Raw genomic sequence first — 21,419 nt, 5'->3', positions numbered from 1 at the left:
CCTCTGACCCCCCCTAACGTGCCGGATGTCGCCCTGACCCCACCGATGGTGTGTGTGATCTTATGTGCCACATTAACTAGGTTTGCGCTCTGACTATAGCGGCTAGAGAAATATAAACACAAACCTGTCCCAATTTGAAGTTCTTGTGCTTTGCGGTTGTTCCTATCTGCTCTTGCTGGCTGCGACATGTCACCCACACATGCAAGAATCTGTGAGGCTCTGACCGGGGCCAAAGCCACGGCAGAGTTAGCTTAGCCGACGCCGGCGGGAGTCATGCTTGCAACACGACCCAAATACACAGCAGAGACAAACGACACACATACTGCAACACACGGGAGGATTCGCTGCTGCCCACCGTCTTTCTTCCTGTGTGTATTTGCATGGGAGGAAGAGGAGGGGCCTTGATGAGGTGCGGCTCGCTCAGAGCGCACGGCGATGGGGGGGGAGGGATAATAAACGGCGACATGTTGAGAGGGCGAGGGAGCCAGGGCGAGACACATCTCCGGCTCAGGCCCAGCTGTGGCTTGTTGGCCTCAGCCTCGTTGATATGCATTGCTTCCTTTAATCCTGAGACTAACTGTGTGTGTGTGTGTGTGTGTGTGTGTGTGTGTGTGTGTGTCTGTGTGTCTGTGTGCGTCGTGATTAAATGCATGTGTGCATGGCGCTCCATCACCGCAAAGACCACATAGAATGTGTGTGTGTGTGTGTGCGTGTACGTGTACGTGTGGTGATATCCTGGAATATAGGGCGAGTAGGATTTTCTCAAATCCCTCTACCCCTGCATATCGTGACCCGGGTCACATTACTCTGCTTTGTTCCAGTAAATTGGCAGGGCCTTTAAACCGAGACCCCCCTCTTTGAGGACTGTTGATGGCTCCTCACATTATTTTTTAGAAAGTAACACACTGGTTACTCCTTCTCCCATGTAATCACATCTCCTCCTCCGGCCGAAGTCAGGTTTCCCCAGACCTAGCCAAGCAGAACGTCTCGAGGCTGAACTTTCTACAGCTGCATTTAAAGATCTTTGGCTTGTGACTTGTGACGTGAATCTAAGCTTGTAAACCTACAAGAAGACAGGGATGGCTACCTTCAAACGATGTCTGTGTTGGGAGGGGAGGGCTGGAACCATGCTACTGGACCTGTGACGTGTGTGTTTGTAAGGCATGTCTCATCGTTCTCTGTTCCGTCTCTCTGCAGCCCCTCCTGGAGGCCTTGGCGGACCTGCCCGAGTGGTACGGGGTCAAAGCCATGCAGGCAAACTGGATTGGAGAATGCAGCGGTTGCTTCTTTGATTTCCACCTCAAGGTAAAACCCCCCCCCCACCCCTCCCCTCCCTCCCCTCGCCTTCCAATCCGTCCGCCAATCCGTTTCCTTCTCCTCGCGTTCTGCTTCCATTCCATCCCCCCTGCGCTCCTCCGCCATCTTAATCCTTTAACCTCCTTCCTCTCGCTTCGCCTCCCATTTTCCCGCTCACTTCCACGCCCTACTTTGCTTTCTTTTTTTTCTCATTTTGCCGTCTTGCCATCTTTGCCGCCCTCTCCCCCCCCCTTTCCTGATTGATTGGCCTTCTTCGTTTTCAATTTCTCTGTTCCTGTTATTTCTTTTTTCTGCTTACCAAACACTCTTCACCTTGCCTAAGCGCTTCCATTTCCACATGCCACAGCCATCTGTGGAGCGGCAATTTAACCAAACAAGCGCGGGCACACATTGGTTCCTAATTGACTGTTTCTCCGGCCTGTTTGGAGATATTGACACTCGCGCCGTTTAAAATCCGGCTTTCTAGAAGCCCACGCCGAGATGATTATCCTTATTATACAGCGGCCCTCGAAAGACAAGAGGGGCTTTGATTCACTCTCTGAGGGAGGGAATAAAAAGAGCGAGGTAGAGAGAGTAGAGAGAGAGAGAGAGGTAAAGAGAGGGAGAGAGAGACTTAAGGTCTATATGTGCATGTGGCGTCTCATCCATCAGGAAGGTAATTAAAGCGCAGGCCATTGTGCAGGCCGGCAGGGGGGGGGCGCTGGAAACTGTGTGGTATTACATCTACATATTAGAAGAGGTCCCTGGCACTGGAGGGAGGTGTTATCACATGACCCCTGCTCCAGCGCTCTTTATTACATTAACCCTTGCCGCTAACCTGCCCCCATTTAAATAAACATTCATTACGTCAGCCAGAACCAGTAAGACTCCCCCCGTCGTGAACTGAAAGCCCCCCTGCTTGTAGCTGAAGCTACGCCTCTGTTCATAGCCGCTCTCACTCTCGCTCTCTCTTTCTCTCTCCTTCTTTTTCTCTCTTACTCTCTTTTTCGTACTGTCTCTCTAGAGAGAGAGAGACTAATCTAAATTAGTATTGGAGTATTTTCCAATGGTTCCCCCCCCCCCTCACTAACATAAGCTCTGGTGTTGTTCCCCATCTTGGGCAAACAGCTCAGGTCTCTTGTGAGGTGTGTCTAAGTTCATCCTAACCAATCAGAAGCCTGACCTGCTCCCTCCGAGCCGCCCCTCCCCCGTTGCCCGAGTGTTCCCCAAACAGTCCCCTGAAGGCCTCCCCCCTCCTGCTCTCTCCCCCAGGTGAGGGGTGAGGAGACGGGGGAGACGCTGGCTGCCTACACGGCCTCCCCGGAGGCCCTGTACGGCGCCGCCTACCTGGCCGTCCTCCCCTCCCACCGGCTGCTCCACGGGGGCAGCCCCGCCCGCCCGGCCCTGGAGGCCGCCTTCCAGCCCGGCCTAGGTAAGCTCGGCCCCATCGATCTCCACCCCTTCCCCACCCTCAGCGATCGACCTCCTCTCCACCCCTTCCCCACCCACCGATCCACCTCCCCTCCACCTCCTCTCCACCTCCTCTCCACCCCCTCCACCTCCTCTCCACCTCCTCTCCACCTCCTCTCCACCCCCTCCACCTCCTCTCCACCCCCTCCACCTCCTCTCCACTCCCCCTTCACCTCCTCTCCACCCCCTCCACCTCCTCTCCACCCCCTCCACCTCCTCTCCACTCCCCCTTCACCTCCTCTCCACTCCCCCTTCACCTCCCCTCCACCTCCTCTCCACTCCCCCTCCACCTCCTCTCCACTCCCCCTCCACTCCCCCTCCACCTCCCCTCCACCTCCTCTCCACTCCCTCTCCACTCCCCCTCCATCTCCCCTCCACCTCCTCTCCACCTCCTCTCCACCCCCTCCACCTCCCCTCCACCTCCCCTCCACCTCCCCTCCATCTCCTCTCCACCCCCCTCCACCTCCTCTCCACCCCCTCCACCTCCTCTCCACTCCCCCTTCACCTCCTCTCCACCCCTCCACCTCCCCTCCACCTCCTCTCCACCTCCCCTCCACCTCCTCTCCACCTCCTCCACCTCGTCTCCACTCCCCCTTCACCTCCTCTCCACCCCCTCCACCTCCCCTCCCCCTCCTCTCCACCTCCTCCACCTCCTCTCCACTCCCCCTTCACCTCCTCTCCACCCCCTCCACCTCCCCTTCACCTCCTCTCCACCCCCTCCACCTCCCCTTCACCTCCTCTCCACCCCCTCCACCTCCCCTCCACCTCCCCTCCACCTCCTCTCCACTCCCCCTTCACCTCCTCTCCACCCCCTCCACCTCCCCTTCACCCCATCTCCTCCACCCCTTTCCTTCTCCTCTCCTCCCCACCACCACGTCCTTATTTGTCCTGGGTGGTTGGATACATTTGCCGAGCCTCACATGCTTGTGGCATCTGTTTATTTAAATTGGCACAGTCTTCATATATGTAAACGAACTGAAGGCTTAGTAAATGTGTTTTGTACACCACCACCCTCAAGGAATGTGGGTGTGTGTGTATGTGTGTGTGTTTGTGTATGTGTGTGTGTGTATGTGGGGGGGGGGTAATTGGGATTCCATGTGGTGTCACAATGGGGGGTCATTGCTGATTATGATGATGCTCTGTTCTTGTTCCTCCCGCTATCTCCTCCTCTCTCCTCCTGCTGTCTCCCACTACCCTCTCTTCTCTGTCTCCTCCTGTTCTCCTCCTCTCTCCTGCTCTCTCCTCCTGCTATTTGTTCTCTTGCGCTTCCTCTCTCCTACTCCTCCTCTCTCCTCCTCCTCTCTCCTCCTGCTCTCTCCAACTCCTGTTCTTCTCCTCATCTCCCCCCCTGTTCCTCCCTCTTTCCTCCGGCTCTTTCCACCTCCTGTTCTACTCCTCCTCTCTCCTCCTGCTCTTCCTCTCTCCTCCGGCTCTCTTCACCTCCCGTTCTCCTCCTCCTCTCTCCTCCTGCTCCTCCTCTCTCCTCCTGCTCCTCCCCTCTCCTCCTCCTCCCTCCTCCCCTCTCCTCCTCCTCCCTCCTCCTCCCGTTCTCCTCCAGACTCGCTGACGGAGGTTACCGCTCGCAGCTCCCTCACTGGACAGGAGGTGCCTCTGGTCATCTCCAGCAAGCAGGCATTTGACGGCCATCTGGATACCGTGATCGGTAAATGGCACATTTCTCCCATAGCTGTCTCTCCATCTCTCCATCTCGCTACAGCGCCTTTGTGTGTGTGTGTGTCTCAGCTAGAGTGTGTAGGTGGCGGCTAAGCAGGCTGTCAACCGTTTCTCACACAGCATCACACACAGCATGTTCACCAGGGAGAGATTTCAGAGCACAATCAGTACATCTTTCATCTTCATCTCGTGTGCGTGTGTGTGTGTGTGTGTGTGTTTGCTTGTGTGTGTGTGTGTGTGGGGGGGGTTATGTCTCATGTGTATCTCATATGTGTATTTGTGTGTGTCTCATGTGTATTTGTTTGTTAGTGTGTGTGTGTGTGTGTGTAATATATGTTTGTGTGTTATTCATTTGTTTGTGCGTTTGTATCTTTTGTAAACAGGTATCCCAGACAGCAGTGAAGAGGACTTGTCTGTGGCCACCGCTCTGGGCGTGGAGTGGAACTCTGTTCTGCAGAGTCACTCAGACGGCACTCAGACTCTGGTGAACTCCGCCGAGGTAGGATGCTGAACACGCGTCACTCCCGTCAGAGGGCACCCACTCTGTCACGACGCAGACCTTCCACCATGCCGATAAAACCATCGCACCCGCCTCACATATGCATCTCTCCGTGCAGTTCACAGGCCTGACCAGAGAGCAGGCATTTGACTCCGTCACCCAGAAGGCCAGAGACGCCAAAGTGGGCGGGCACCTCACCAGCAACAAGCTCAGGGATTGGCTGATATCGAGGCAGCGGTACTGGGGCACGCCCATCCCCATGGTGCACTGCGCCGCCTGCGGCCCCGTGGCCGTGCCGGAGGAGGAGCTCCCGGTGGTCCTCCCCAAGCTGCCCTCTCTGACGGGTCGGGGGGGGGCAGCTCTGGGGTCGGCCCAGGACTGGCTGCTCTGCGCCTGCCCCAGGTGAGGCCTGCACCTTTGATCCACCCAATTAAGGAGGATATACTGATATTCCTCCGTCGGCAATGGAAATAGCCTATAGTGCTGATGTTGGGGACTATTAATGTCCCTTCTAAGTGAAGCATGGTGTTTGTGTGTGCTCGCCTGCTGACACGGCTGTTCACAGCAACCCACCAACCACGACCAGGTGTGGCTGTGGCCCCCACAACAGCAGCTGCAGCACCACGCACGGGAAGGAGGAGGGCGACGGAATAAGGCAATGAACCGCCAAAAAAAAATACACAGGGACAATGGACAGGGAGTCGAATGACACTAAACAAATAGATTCTGCTTCACAAATGGTGAACGGTAGCGGAGAGGATGAGCGGGTTGCGTGTCATCCATAATGTAAAGCTCGCCGTGAAGACGTCTCCATCAATCTCTCCTCTGTCGCGCTTCACGGAGGCTGGAGAGCAGCAGGCTGATAAGGATTCTGTGCGGGGAAGGTTTCTAGATGCCAAGTCCTAATTCACTAGGCTCTGTACACCCTCCTCCTCTTCCTCTTCTGCCTCTTCCTCCTCCTCCTCCTCCTCCTACCTCCTACGTGTCCCGTGGGGACGATGGTGCGAGAGAAACGACACATTTTATCCGACATAACACGCAGTAACAGGCGCGGGACTGCATGGGACCCTGGGAAGAAAGTTGCATGAGGAAGCATGCACACACACACACGCACACGCACACATTTCTGGGGTCACATAGAGGGCTGTGATTCGTCCCGTCATCCGAGTGGCAGTAAGAAGCTTGTTACCACGTTAGTGTGTTTGACTCAGGTAAGCCGTTGAGCATTTCCCGTGTGCGTGGGTTAGGGCGGGGAAGTCCTCTGTAAACAGGTTAATCAAGCAGCCGCGCGTCAAACCAACCTAGCACTCACACCCAGATGGATGGCTGTATCGAAGAGGACACATTTATCCCCTCCATCCACATATTCATAAATCTTCTCACACATAAACACACATACACACACATACATAGACACACGCATAAACACACACACACACACACACACACACACACACACACACAAACAAACACCCCCCCCTCCCGGGTTAGCCTGTGAGGGTCTGGAAATGTGTTCGCGTCACTTGTCTACCGTATCCAATTAAAGTCTTGAGTTGTACTCGGTGGTGGTGGGGGTGGGGGGTGGGGGGTGGGGAGGGTCTGATGAGAGATTGAGTGTCGCTGATGCTGTCTTATCTGTCCTTGAGGAAGTCATTTCCTGCGCGCCAATCTGTTCTTAAGACTACCATCGCGGAGAAGGCAGGGGGAAAAAAATAGTGTAAACTGGCCTGCCAAGTGAAACGCAGGCTGCGATCATGGTGAATCTGCGCGGGCGTGTGTGTGTGTGCGTGTGTATGTATGTATGTATGTATGTATGTATGTATGTGTGTTAGTATGTATATGTGTGTGGTCGATGCTACACATGTTACAAAGGGTTATCCCGGGGGCGTGTCGATGATGCAACAGATGCTCCATCTGCTGTCCTGTGATGTTTCTTATGCTGCTACATGCACTAGCATGCACAAGCACACGCACACATATATACCTGCACACACAAACGCACACACACACACACACACACACACACACACACACACACACACACACACATATATATGCACACACAAACACACACACACACACGCATACACACACACACACATATATAATATACATGCACACACAAATAAACACACACACACACACAGCAAATAGGTTTTCACTCTTTATCCGGTTCCGATCCTTTGACGGAGTGCGAAACGTCTCCAGGGACGCTGCGCCTGAAGGACGGGGAGTGAGGGAGCCGTGTCCTCCGAGCCCTCTGAGTTCAGAGCTCCACAACTCTCCCACTAACCCCGCTGCTCTCTGATTGGCCGTGCGTGGGCTGCAGCCGCCCGGTCACTCGCTGAGACGCTGCGTGTCGCAGGGATGTTTCGGCGAAGGCTCCCCATCGGATTTGTTGTCCTTTGTGTTTGCGAGGACGGGCTTTTGTCACAACGCCGGGTCCAAATCTCGCCGGGATAACACCTGGCTTGCACGTATTAACCCTGCGAACACTATCCTATTGTTGCTAGGCAACCCTCTGCACTTACCTCATCCTCTCAGCCCCGTAATAGGTGGCATAGTGGGTGGTTAGGGTGGGAGTGAGGGGTAATGAGGGGGGGGGGGGGGGGGGGGGGGGGGGGGGGGTAATGAGGGGGGGTGGGGGGGGGGGGGGGGGGGGTGGTCAGTGTGGTCTGTGTAGACAGGGGTGGGGGAGAGCCCAGATGAAAGATCTCCACCATCAGAGGGATCCGTCCGCGTTAGCAGGGGAACAAAATGGTGAGTGGCTGGCAAATGGACAGGCGGTCGTCGCTGATGAACACCAGGCGGGAAGATAGACCAGCGCACAGACACGGAGGAGAGAGAGGCCTCGCGGTTGATCCAATGGTTTATCAGGCAGGCAGGCAGGCAGGCAGGGTGGCCGCCGGGGCCAGATCAGAGATCAGCCTGACTGCCAGAGGAGACGCGCTGACAGGGACGCGGAATAATTGATTTTAGTTGAAGTGAAAGAATATATACGCACGCACGCGCGCACACACGCACAGTCAACGCGCTCGGCTGCGCCCGACGGCATGCCTCGGATGTTTTTCCGCGACACGGATGGTTGGATATTAACTCCACAGAGGCTGGTGTTGTACCAGAGCATGCAGGTGCAATATAGAAGCGTCCTGGAACCAGATCATGTATTTACGCAAATATCAAGTTCATTTTTACCCCCACGCCTCTCCCTTTTGCTACACGTCTATCCGGTCGGCGCATCAAAAGTGAAACGGGGGGGGTTCACTGGTGTGTTGGCGTATTAGCGTTTTTTTCCCCCCGAGGGAGAGAGCGCTGGATAAAGGGCGAGCGGGGCGGCCGTTCCAACACAAACACGCGAGCGCACATAAGCCGGCGCCGCGTGCCGCCTGCCAGTTAGCTCCCTGTTGGTACAGCCTGTTCCATGGGACCCAGGAACACAGCAACCCGGCCCCCACCGGCCCCCACCGGCCCCCTCTCCGCTGGGACCTGACCCCAAAGCCAGATGGAGCCCGCCTGGCAGACACACACACACACACACAGACACAGAAACACACACGCTCACGCACGCACGCACACACACACACACACAGATAATCAGAGACCCACACCCGTCTGCAGGACCTTTGGTATACACACACACACACAGACTAGACAAATGCAGAAAAAGAGAAATTATAGGTCACTTCTCTGGGGGCATACAAGCAGGAATAGTTCAGCATTTGATCATTTTTGCATTTGTATCTCGGGCATTGATTTTCTTCTTTTCCATGTCTGACTTTTGTCTGACTCTCCCTTTTGCTCTCTCTCTCTTCATCCTCTCTCTCTCTCTGTCTGTCTCTGTGTGTGCGTCTGTCTTGTGTCGTTAAGATGTCAGCGACCAGCCCGCAGAGAGACGGACACCATGGACACGTTCGTGGACTCGGCCTGGTACTACTTCAGATACACAGACCCCAACAATGCAGAGAGGTACGCACAGCGGATCCTCCTAGTGCCCAGAGATCACTCTGATAGCACCGATGACCTTTCTACAGTCCCTGGAAGAAATAAACACCTCAATAATTAAATAAATATGTCCCTAAATAAATACTTCAACAAGTAAATTTGTCCAGAAATATCTTAGTATAATTAACCTTTCAGTTAAATGCTTCCCCAGCCAGCCCGCTCATCACCAGGCATTTTTATCAACATACTCTCCCCCTTAATCAGTCTTTTATCCTGTTCTGTGTGAATTCATTGCAGTGAATCACGTTTTCATCGCATTACTCTGAGGGGATTTGGAATTTTAACGGAACAAAATGCCAGTTGAGGTTCTCCTGCGGGCTAAGCTCCGTCATATTAGAAAAGGACTTTTCATTTAATCTGAACACAGACCCCTCCAATAGCCCTTCCTCACTATTAATAACGCATATCTGCATGACCACCTCTCTCTCTCTCTCTCTCTCTCTCTCTCTCTCTCTCTCTCTCTCTCTCTCTCTCTCTCTCTCTCTCTCTCTCTCTCTCTCTCTCTCTCTCTCTCTCTCACACACACACAAAAACACACAGTTGTACAGATTATATAATATATTATTATAGCACAACAGCGAAAGCTATTACACTGTTTGTGCTTCCAGTTTGCCTGGTGAACGGTGTGTGTGTCAAGTGGGGGAAGAAGGTGTGTTATGTGGGTGTGTTGGTGGCTTGAATTTGAGAGAGCGAGACGGGGGGGGGGGGATCCAGGTATTAGATAGTACAGTCATTTGCATACAGCAGACACACTTTTATCATTGCTTTTTATTCTTGGTGGTCACTCTCTTGATTTCCTAACCGCTTTGACAATACTCTACCGAAACCACAGACAATGTCAATAAAGCTTTTTGTATTGAGTTGAAATGAAGTAATCAGGTAGCCCGTTGCCATAGCTCCCCCCCCCCCCCCTGCAAATCCTCACTCCTCCTCTTGGGCAGTGTGCCCCCTTGTGGCACAGCTTATGATGGGGCTCATGTACGATTTGACATTTAGGATCATTTACAACCACAACAAGCACAACCACCGCAGACAGACCTCCAAAGACAGGAGGGCTTTGTGAACATGAGCGTGGTGGAGCTGACCAGCTGTGTTCCTCCAGGCCGTTCGAGCGCTCTGCGGCCGACCGCTGGCTGCCCGTGGACGTGTACATCGGGGGGAAGGAGCACGCCGTCATGCACCTCTACTACGCCCGCTTCCTGTCCCACTTCTGCGCCGCCCAGAACCTCGTGACCCACAGGTGGGCTGCCACACACCTCTTGGTTATTACCTTGTGTTTTTGGGCTTAGTGTGTGAATGTGTGTGTGTGTGCGTGTGTGTGTGTGTGTGTGTGTGGCCTCTGGAGTGTTGAGGTGACTAAACGTCTGTCTGTCTGTCTGTCTATCTGTCTGTCTGTCTGTGTCTGGGTGTGTGCGTGTGTGTGTGTGTGTGGCCTCTGGAGTGTTGAGGTGACTAAACGTCTGTCTGTCTGTCTGTCTGTCTGTGTCTGCGTGTGTGTGTGTGTGTGTGTGTGTGTGTGGCCTCTGGAGTGTTGAGGTGACTAAACGTCAGTCTGTCCCCCCAGAGAGCCGTTCAAGAAGCTGCTGGTCCAGGGTCTGATCAAAGGCCAGACCTTCCGGCTGGCCAGCGGGGGGCAGTACGTGAAGAGGGAGGACATTGACTTCTCAGGTAGGCCAGCGACTCTCTCTGTCCTTTATGACCTGGTCTGCAGGAGCCTCGTCACACCTTCTGGATATTCAAGTTTGCGTGTCGCAATGAATATCATTTGGGCTTGGCTGGCCACTCATTTCCATATATGGGCGCGATCTAACTCTCTTCAAAAAGCTTCGGCCAATCCCATTCAGTACTTGGGTGACGCTCTCTTCACTCCTGCTGAACCCAGTCAGGGAGTAAAGCAACAACATGTTTGTAGCTAAGAAAAGCCTTTGTGGCAAATTTCTATTCGGCTTTCACCATTGTTATTTATTGAGTTCAGGGGAAATGTGTGGCTACTAACCCTGGGCGCCACAATCTGACTACAGCGCTCCTTCCTTTGTCATGATCTTCCACTCCCTCCCCAGCACTGATTGGTCGGAACGTTTTAACATTTCGAGGACAGGCTTTCAACAGGTTCAAGTCTCCCGTCACGAGGCTTTCCCTTGGTGTGCTACGCACCAGTTAAGACGCGTGCAGCGCAGATCAATATACACCTTATCTATGAGTCGTCTATAATCCACACATTACACGTACACCTGTGGAGCTCTTCCATAGGACAACAGCAGTGATTACATTTTTGTTTGGAATCGTCACTTCGTCTCCAAAGTGATCGGGAGTGACTCCCCAGCCCCCTACCCCCCTCCCTCCCCTGTCATGGGATGGCTTTGAATGGATGTCATGGTGAAAGTTGTACTGCAGCCACTCTCTGTTGCTAAGTAACAAGGTAAAACATGTCGGAGGAAGCCTTCCATCCTCCGCCTCGGCCTCTCGCTAGAGTGGAGTTCTGTAGTTTGCCCGTCTGAATCCCACGCTCCGTCAGAACACATCCGCCCTGAGGCCCATTGATGAATAGCAGGTGGGAGGTCAGTCCTTAGACTCGAGCCACTGGGAAAAGAATTGACGAGTCACAAATGCTTTGAAGGGAACCCTTTCTCCCTGTAGACGAGCCGAGGAAGTAGAAAGGAAATCAACCGATGACTTGGGGTACCCCGTTGCTTAAAGGTGACATGTTACACCACTAGGTGTGAGTGTGATTAGCCGTTACAAGCCGTTTTGAAAATCTGCCCCCTTCTGACATCACAAGTGGGCGTGTCCACCTAGATGAGTGATGGATAGATGAGCAACCTTTGCTACAGTCCAATGGGTAGGCTGGTAGGCTGATCCATACAGCACACATCTAGGTGGACACGCCCACTTGTCGGGAGATGTCAGAAGAGGCAGATTTTCATAACGGCTTGTAACGGCTAATCGCATTCCCACCTGGTGGTGTAATATGTCACCTCTGACGGACAAACAAACAATCAGCAACAGGGAAAGTGTAAAAGAAGCAGTTTCCAGGCCTGGTACATTCTTCAATGACCTTTGACCCCGACGGTTTGTTGCTAGGCGAGGAGCCCGTGGCACGGGGGGGCGGGCCCCTGGAGGTGACCTGGGAGAAGATGAGCAAGTCGAAGCACAACGGGCTGGACCCCCAGGAGGTGGTGGAGCAGTACGGCGTGGACACGGTGCGCCTCTACATCCTGTACGCCGCGCCGCCCGAACAGGACATCCTGTGGAACGTCAAGAGTGAGTCCCTCACAAGCCCCGCCCCCTTTGGCGTTCTCGCTCTCCCTCTTTCTCTCTCAATCGACCTCGATCTCCATCTCTCTTTATCCCTTTTCTCTGCCTCTCTCGCTACCTCGGCCTCTCTTTTCACTATCGCTCTCTCTCTACCTCAAGGATAGAGAGGTGAGGAATCTCCCTCTCATTCTTCCTCTATCTCTGTCCCTCGCTTGCTCTCTCCCTCTCTCTCTTAATGCTTCTCTGTTTATCCTTGGCTCGCTCTCGCTCTCTCGCTCTCTAGCTCTCACTCTTTCTCTCTTTATCCTTCTCTCTCTCGCTCTCTTGCTCTTTCTCTCTCGTTATCCTTCTCTCTCTCTCTCTCTCTTTCTCTCTTTATCCTTCTCTCTCTCTGTCTCTCTCTTTATCCTTCTCTCTCTCTTTCTCTCTTTATCCTTCTCTCTCTCTCTCTCCTTCCCTCTTCCTCTCTCCCTCTTCATGACAGTGGTGTGTGACCTTCACAATTGAAAATTAATTGGAAGATGGATTTGATATCTTTGCTATTTTAATACAATAATTGCTACAACTTCAAGTCATTTTGTCTGATGGTCAGGTCTCTTTCCTTGCGTGTGTTGGCGGTGTGTGTTTATACCATTTTATATATATATATATATATATGAATAATGGACCATGTCATGTTTATTCATGCGGTGTGTTTCCTCTCCCAAGCCGACGCACTACCCGGGGTTCTCCGCTGGCAGTCACGTCTCTGGCAGCTCGTCTCTAAGCTGAGGGGGGCTCGGCAGCTGGGACCCCCGCCCGACCCCTCCCTGCTCAAGAAGAAGGAGCTGGCGGAGGCCCGGAGGATCTGGCAGAACATGAACTATGCCGTGCAGCAGGTGAACCGCGGCCCTCATGCACACACGCGCATTCTGACGTGGAGCTGACATACCGACGCTGGCCACTAGGGGTCACTTATGTGCCACTTTCAAATGTTCACGTTTCTGGCCCGTTTTGTAAACTCAGTTTCGTCACGTGTTTCTGTGCTGTTGATTTCTTTGGGGGCGAGGAAGTTAGTCGGTTCTATCTGTCTTTGGTCCGTCATCGTTTCACACATCCTCCTTCATCCCCCCGACGCCAGAAATAGTAGTTTCCAGAATATCCTGTTACCTAACAGATTGTGGGGCCTTCATGGGCTGCCAGGATCCTAAGGTAGAGCCACCGGTTACACAAGCTCTGTTCTGACGTGGCTGGAGCATTTCATCCCATGCTGAGCATCCCTGGTAACTGGAAACCCCCAGAGGAACGGCTGCCAGATGAGAGGAATGAAAATTGATTTCAAATCCACTCTCCCTCTCTGCCCCTCTCCACTTTATAAATAGCGGTCTTTCATGGCCAGGTTTGGTTCTCCCGCTCCCCGGGGGCCAGACTTCTAAGCGTTCTCCCGGACCTCTGCTGTTATTTTTTTTTACCGTAAGCCCCCCAGAAGCCCAGGCTGCCCATTGATCTGCCTGTTGGTTGACCCTCCCTCCAAGGGCACTGCCACCCCCCCCCCCCCCCCCGCACATCGCGTCGCAGAGGCCTTGCCCTTCACTGGGTCGAAACATGCCGTCGTTGTCACGGTTACGTTGGACCGTCGGACCAGCCGATCACCTCGACCAGGAACGAGTGTGTTGTGCGAGGTCACGCTGAAATCGGGTTCCGTTTGCAGGTCACCGCCCACTTCACCGAGGACTTCCTGTTCAACGCCGCCATCTCCCGCCTCATGGGCCTCACCAACACCCTGAACGTGAGTGTCACGTCCTGCTGTCCGAGATCGCACACCTCACACCGAACACCTCGCACCTAACACGCCTCTGAGGGATGGTATTGTAACACGTGTGTGTGTGTGTGTGTGTGTGTGTGTGTGTGTGTGTGTGTGTTCCTCAGGGGGCCACAGCCAAGGTGGTGCAGCACAGCGTGGAGTTTGAGGAGGCCCTGGCGGTGTTGTGTGTGATGACCGCCCCGCTGGCCCCCCACCTGGCCTCCGAGCTCTGGGCAGGTGGGGGTCTCTGCTGTGCTCTGTTCCATCTGTTCTGTTGAGTTGATGGGCTTCCATGTGTTTGAATGTATCGCCTCCTATTTATATTCTGAGCTAGTAGAGAAAGTTGTGTGAGCTAGATCTCACGTGGACACTTATACAAGAATCAATAGTTCACACACACACACACACACGATAACATCCATACGTTCACACCCACACATTTACACACACTAATCTGCACGTTCGCACTAACATCCATGCGTCCACACCCACACATTAACACACACTCATCTGCACGTTCGCACTAACATCCATATGTTCTCGCCAACACGACCACATGCGTTTGGTGGCGTTGCTGCGTGACCACTTCCCCTAACTAACCACACAATGTGTGACCTAACGGTGACCCGCATCAGAGTGCTTCACAAGTAATGTAGCGCAAGTCAAAGGAACCGTCGATCCGGAGTCCTCTTAGTGGAGGACCGCGCGCCCCCCCCTGGGCCTGGGGACATCCCCTCATTGTCTTGAGTCGCAGGCTAGCATACGCGTGCACACAGCAGCTGATCCACGCCTCCAGCCAGCCCGAAACATGAGCACGGGCTGCCTGGGCAGTGTGTGTGTGTGTTTGTGTGTTTTGGGATCTCAAGTTTGTCCTCTTAAAGGGTGTTTGTTTGAAGAGAAAGCAATGTTTAGGGAATATGTTGATCCTATGGCCTTCACCTGACTCTTAACGCGAAACACGCACGCACACAAACGCATGCAGGCATGCACACACACACACGCACACAGAGACGTAAAGGCACACAGACAAATACACACAAACAAACAAAGGGAAGCGGTGCATAAGCTGGGTGTGTGTCTCCTGTTGGGAGGTGTGTGTGATAAGCCGTGCGATCGGAGGTCCCTGTTTCCCTACACATCCACATCCATACATTCACAGGTACACACATTCACAGGTCCACACATTCACAGGTCCACACATTCAGAGCCATGCATTCACACATTCATACATTCACATTGACATCCAATCTACATGCATTCAAATCCAAACATTCACTAATTTACACATCCACACATCGACACATCCACCCATTTCCAGTCACACCTCCACAAATGAAGTCATTCACATCCACGTGTTAACATCTACACCTACAGATATTCACATCCACACGTTAACGTCCACACCTACAGACATTCACGTCCACACGTTTGCCTCCCTTCTAACCTCCAGCCCTCCTCCCCTCCAGGCCTGAGCCAGGTGCGAAGCCCCAAGAGTTGTGTCCTTTCTGGGGGAGGAAGTGTCCTGCAGCAGCCCTGGCCCACCGTCCACCCAGAGTACCTCTTAGAGCCGGACTTCCTGGAGCTGTTAGTACGGGTAGGGTGGTGCACGTGCTCGCTCACACACACACACACACACACACACACACACACACACACACACACACACACACACACACACACACACACACACACACACACACACACACACACACACACACACACACACACACACACACACACACACACACACACACACACATTAGATTGCTAGAACGATAGCAGAAGCTTCCCACACTGAACTATTATGCTGCCTACAGCTCTGGGTTTGACTTTTTTTGGTATTTGACAAGATGTCTTTCGGGCTCTCCTCTAATTTGAAAGCCTTCGCATTTAGAATTATATGTGCACATGTTTGGTCCTCCGCCAGCCGGCATTTTCATTCAAACTCTCTCCTTTCTAACCCCAAGCCTTAGTTCCATGATTATAGTCGTAGTCTGTCATTTCCACTGAGCCTATGATTAGTGTGTGTGTGTGTGTATGTGTGTGTTGTGGTTGCTCGTGAGTGTATGTGTGTGTGCTCGTGAGTGTGTGTGTATTTGTGTGTGTGTCCATGTCCCTCCATCTGCATGTCAAGTGGTTTGCCTCGGGCTAAACAGACAAGTGAGGGACCAGTCACAGCACAATCATTTGTATTCCTGCTCAGCTGTCATTCCCTCTCCTTTTTTATCTCCCTCTCTCCATCTCTCCATCTCTCTCCTCTCCATCTTTCGCTCGCCTTCTTCTTCTTCTCTATGTCTGGCTGTCTGGGTCTCTCTCTCTCTCTCTCTCTCTCTCTCTCTCTCTCTCTCTCTCTCTCTCTCTCTCTCTCTCTCTCTCTCTCTCTCTCTCTCTATCGCTCTCTTGCACACACACAGGAACCCCACATGTCAGGAGAGGCTGTAATTATTGGGGATAAAAGGGTGCATATACACTTGTATGCATATTCACGTGCACTTCTGTGTGTGTGTGTGTTTGTGTGGGTACACGCCCTCACACACAGCGGCGTGGGGTGCATGCTGTTTTTAGGTTCCACAGCCAATCAGTGAGAAGAGCCAGCCATGGGGAAGAGGTTCAAACACAGAGACACCCTGATCAGATCAAAGCATGTGGAGCATGCCACTCACTCATGCACGACCACGGGGGGGGGGGGGCAGCAACCTTTCTCTCACATGCACACACAGACACGCACACACAAATACATTCAAACTCACACACGCACTCACACGCACGCACGCACACATACATTCATACTCACATTCACACGTACACACACAGGCACGCACGCTGACACCCACTGAGTCACACCTACACTTAGACACGCACTTACACGCATACACTGAGACCTCTTTTAAATATTCCAAACATTTAGTCAGTTGATTGCTACGACGTGAAGCTGTTTGATTGTTGCACGCCCCCCCATGCCTCCATCAACCTCCACTTCTCCACCCACCCCCGCCCTGTTGAGTCCTCCAAACCCCTCAAACTCTCATGAGCAATGGTGTGGATGAAGGCCGGCGCAATCAGCTGACTAGCTACTCTCGCTCTCTCGCTCTCTCTCGCGGTCCTTCGCTCTCACTCTTTCACTCACACACACACATATTCAGGGATGCTTGGTTTCTCGCTTTGTCTCACAAAGTGGGTCTCTCTAACTCTGTCTTTCGCCATCTTTATAAAAAGCCAATGCTAAGGCATTTGAGTCATCCCTAGCAGAACTGCACTTCCTTGGCTGTGGCATGGAAGGGTTTGATGTGGGTGTGCTGACACACTGACACACTGTAGATGAACTAGGTGGTGGTGGTTCCGCTCCAGTCCTTCTAGCCTTTGCTGCTGCCCCTCCCAGTGCGTTGGCTGTAAGCGCACACGGTCTGCCCATTAGTCACTGAGTCGTCACGCTCTCTCTCTTCCTCTTTCTCTCAGTCTTACTTTGTCTTACATCCATATCTATCACTCATTCTTTCCCTTTCTGTTTCTTACGCGAGGCAGAAGAGAAGACACAAACAACCCGTGGTGATGGTGTTCACACTGGCGGATCGAGAAACGGGCACATGGCTAGCACCACAAGACACTACAGATTATTCTCCTGCCTGCAGGGTTCTTGTCAGGCTAAACTGTCTCTCTACATGTACTGCACATGGAGAAGTGGATCGATTAGTGGGAAAAAATTGTATCTTCTAGTTTAATGATTGTTTTGAAGTCTCTTCTCAGGTATAAAGTGTAAGGGTTAGAGTTAGATTATGTTTTTCTGTTTTAAATTCAACACACATGCAAACAAGACAAAATTGCCTGATTATTTATTCATATATATATATATATATATATCAAATCAAGTTTCAGTTTGTCAGGTATTGCAATCAAACAGAGTAAAGGGTTGTATCCCTATAATTAACAAGGGGGTATAATTAACAATTATTCAATGAATGGACCCCATATATTTGGAAGTCTATTGGCCACTTTAGATTTATAGAAGCGTATTCTCTCCATCTGTATGATTATAATCATTTCACTGAGGCACTTCATAAAGCAGGGGTGTGTATGGGATTTCCAATCAGTTCCTCAGATGTATAGCTTTAAGTAGTTTCTGAGCATCCAATGAGTGCAAGTTCTCGATCAGGAGGAATGTCCTTTCCACAGACCGCGGAAAATCACTAGAATATTTCACACCAATAATGGAAATGAGTAAATGAGGACAGAGCCAGAAAATATGTGTTAAAGAGCCCTCTGCACCTTTGCATCCGTCACACAATAGAGAAACAGAATTGGTGTCGTTTGTTCTTTGAATACTGGAGTCTATGGATGACTTTGAATTTAATCTGTTTGTAACTGACCATAAATTGAGCAAATTTGGATTCTGGTCAAACCTTCATTCCAAACGTCATCAGACACCTCGAGATACAGCTCAGTGGACTCCCTTTAAGATGATAAGTGGATACAGAGGTTGTAAGCAGACACACACAACAAGATATCAGGTGTTTGGAGTCTGGCGGAGACTACATCGGCTCATTAACAGGCCACGCTCTGGCATGGTTTCCAAATGTGGGCTTTTGTCTTTAACATAAAGCCTAATCTACAGATACTGAAAGAAGTGGGAGTCAGAGATGTTAAATGTTGTTTTCCAGCTGACTCAATGATGCAAACTCTTTGACACTTTTTTCCCTCCTGTTGACTCCAGATAAACAACAAATCGTGCGGGACGGTGACGGTTCCGCTGCAGATTTCCCAGGATGCCGAGCGTGTGCAGCAGCTGGTTCTGGAAAGCCCGCTGGGACGGGAGTACCTCGCGGATCGCCGCATCCAGAGGGTCATCCTGTCGCCGAGGACAACGCTCATCAACTTCCTGGTGGACGAGTGATGCGGGGCGAAGAGCAAGAGACTCCTCTCTGGCTGCCTGTCGGTCGGTCTGTCTGTCTGTCTGGCCCTCCTTCTGTCAGTCAGACACTCCAGAGACAGTTTTTATTGTGATGGATGAATAACTCTTTTTGTACATATATCTTAAAGGGAGTGTAAAAAATATAAGATACAGTTTTTTTGTATCATCGTGTGTCATGGCTGGGTCTGTCCATCCGTCTCACAGACTTTCTGTCTGGCGGCGTGTCTATGCATCTGTCTGTCTGACCGTCTGGCTGTCCGCCTGCCTGTCCGTCTGTATGTGGGCTTAGCTTAGCCTCGTATCGGTGGTCTCAGCCATGGAGCTGAGAGCCTTACATAGCCACAGGTCTGTCTGCCAGGCCACAGAAGAACATGACAGGAACATCAAAATTGACAAGAAACACAGAAAATATATGCAGTCGTCTCAAGAAAGAATTTGACAAAGCATTATCCGAAACATGGAGTGGAAAAAGATTTCCCTCTAATGGAAGTCCCGGCCTCCCTCTCAAATCTCACCTCTAAACCCATAAATATGTAACAGAACTCACACGTAAGTCTGCATCTCTCGTCCCTTACCTCTAAACCCATGTAACTATGTAACAGATATCACTCTGAAATCCTGCCCTTTCTCACCTCTAAACCCATGTAACTATCTAACAGATATCACTCTGAAGTACCGCATTCTCTCTTGCCAAAACACACACATTCAAAGGACTCCCTCTGACCTGATCTGACCATAGAGCAACTTTGAACGTGTTGTGCACCCACTCTCATCGCCGCCTGTTGGAGGGACATAATGGGTCATACATTTTGCAAGTAAGAGTTTATTGTTGTGGGAATCACAGTCCCATTAATAATGGCACTGACAAATAATTTGGAACTGTACAGCATAACGTTGCTATATAATGCTCTCTCAGCCACTTAAAGTTATTATATAGATATAGTTCATACGGAGACATTTGTACACATGTATGAATATATAGATTTCAAGCCAAATGTTTTGTATTTTTTATTAATATATATATCAATTTATATGTATATAATTATTTTTTATTTTGATCCAACATTGTTTCACCCACAGACAATAATGCAAGGGGCCTGCCCCATGGTTGCACTCATAACCTTTTCTCCACATTTCTCTGGTCTGACGGTTCGGGGACAGGAAGTGGCCGACAGGAGAAGCAGAACAACAGGAAGAGAAACCAGGAATGAGGGGATGTTTGGTCCAAAGCCTTGGTTTAGTCCACTCTTACCTGCTGTCTCTTTCCCGTAGAAGAGTATTGGTCAACACTGAATGCCTTCAAGCCTTCAAACATAATAAACATGGACAGATCCATTAGGCGTACACCATGACGGTCATTTTTTAACTTACATTTTCTTGACTCATAATGTAATTGTCATTCATTACAAATCTTTTTAAATGTTAGAAAATGATTCACCGGTTATGCAAGCTGATCACCGGTTAGTTACCCTTCCTTGGCTTTTGAAGAGAAGTGATTCCGGAAAATAATTTAAAGAAATAATTATTTAATATTTCTCCCATGACTTATGTCAGAACAAAATCTCGGGATCACAACAAAAGAAGAAGTCCTCAATTATTACCAAATGTCTTTTGATGAAATCATCTGACCATTTTAATCTATTCTGTTGTGAAAATAGCCCATGAAATAAAATGAGAGTGCATCATGGAAACTAGGCCTCATCTTAAAACTAGTCAACTTTATATCCATGCTGGTAATTACACCTTGATCAATCTTGACTTAGTTTTAGACGGCATGTTGATAATAAAGAAAAAGCTGTAGCAGTGAAAATGTGGTTGAGCAAATTTCTGACATGTGATTAATAAAAGTTGGTTACCGATAGCAACTGAATTCATATAATATAACACTTACGTCACACTCAGCAGTTTCTATGGAGACCGAAGTATTCAATTGGCAACAGTATTAAGTGTGAGTTTCCTTGACAAATTTATCATGAGATTTCCCTTTGTAACGTTTCGAACTTCCCTTTACACACTCACAAACACATACGCACGCACACATAAGCACCCATCCACCCATCCATATTCCTGCTGCGAAAATTAGAGACTGAAGTAAACCAGGGTGCATATTTGTGTACCAGTGACAATCCACACTCCTGGGGCTGGAACCATTTTTGAGTTTATTTAGTCACGCTTGGAAGCAGTTTTCCGTGAGCTCATTGTGTTGGAGGTGGTCTGCCGTTCCTTTAATTGTTCCATGTGTAAGGCCAAACTCTGCATGCATGTGGGTGGGTTGGCCTTGCTTAGGCTGCTCAGGTGTTGACCTCAATCTAGAGGGAATACAATGAATCACAATAGGAGCCATTTACTTTTCCTACGTAAAGTACATTCTGTCTTGTATTCTGTGCAATGCCTTATTTGTACAGCCTGTTTGCATGCTAGTTTCAATAACGTGAGAAGTTTTTCCCGACAAATCGACCTAAACTCTTCTCAAAAGGCATAGGTTCTGACTCCCTGTGGTCACTAAAGACACCTTGACAGTCATAGCAAGAGTA

The 21,419-nt window shown here is 50.9% G+C and overlaps 1 protein-coding gene across 1 annotated transcript in view; it reads left to right on the top strand.

Moving 5' to 3' along the window:
• Nucleotides 1-20,231, top strand: part of lars2 (leucyl-tRNA synthetase 2, mitochondrial) — a 35,428-nt gene extending 15,197 nt beyond the window's left edge. The window contains exons 8-21 of the mRNA XM_079731417.1: nt 1,198-1,305; nt 2,569-2,728; nt 4,325-4,429; nt 4,824-4,939; nt 5,058-5,341; nt 8,807-8,905; nt 10,044-10,181; nt 10,506-10,609; nt 12,023-12,202; nt 12,905-13,074; nt 13,887-13,964; nt 14,105-14,216; nt 15,446-15,573; nt 18,688-20,231. Coding sequence (XP_079587543.1) covers nt 1,198-1,305; nt 2,569-2,728; nt 4,325-4,429; nt 4,824-4,939; nt 5,058-5,341; nt 8,807-8,905; nt 10,044-10,181; nt 10,506-10,609; nt 12,023-12,202; nt 12,905-13,074; nt 13,887-13,964; nt 14,105-14,216; nt 15,446-15,573; nt 18,688-18,867 — 1,962 coding nt within the window. The 3' untranslated portion in view covers nt 18,868-20,231. The remainder of the gene's footprint in view (nt 1-1,197; nt 1,306-2,568; nt 2,729-4,324; nt 4,430-4,823; nt 4,940-5,057; nt 5,342-8,806; nt 8,906-10,043; nt 10,182-10,505; nt 10,610-12,022; nt 12,203-12,904; nt 13,075-13,886; nt 13,965-14,104; nt 14,217-15,445; nt 15,574-18,687) is intronic.
• The last annotated feature ends 1,188 nt before the right edge of the window (nt 20,232-21,419 follow it).

This window comes from Pollachius pollachius (genome assembly GCF_949987615.1).
Source record: "Pollachius pollachius genome assembly, chromosome: 1".
NCBI lineage: Eukaryota > Metazoa > Chordata > Actinopteri > Gadiformes > Gadidae > Pollachius > Pollachius pollachius.
The sequence above is the reverse complement of the archived record's forward strand: the minus strand, read 5'-3'. Positions and strand labels throughout refer to the sequence as shown.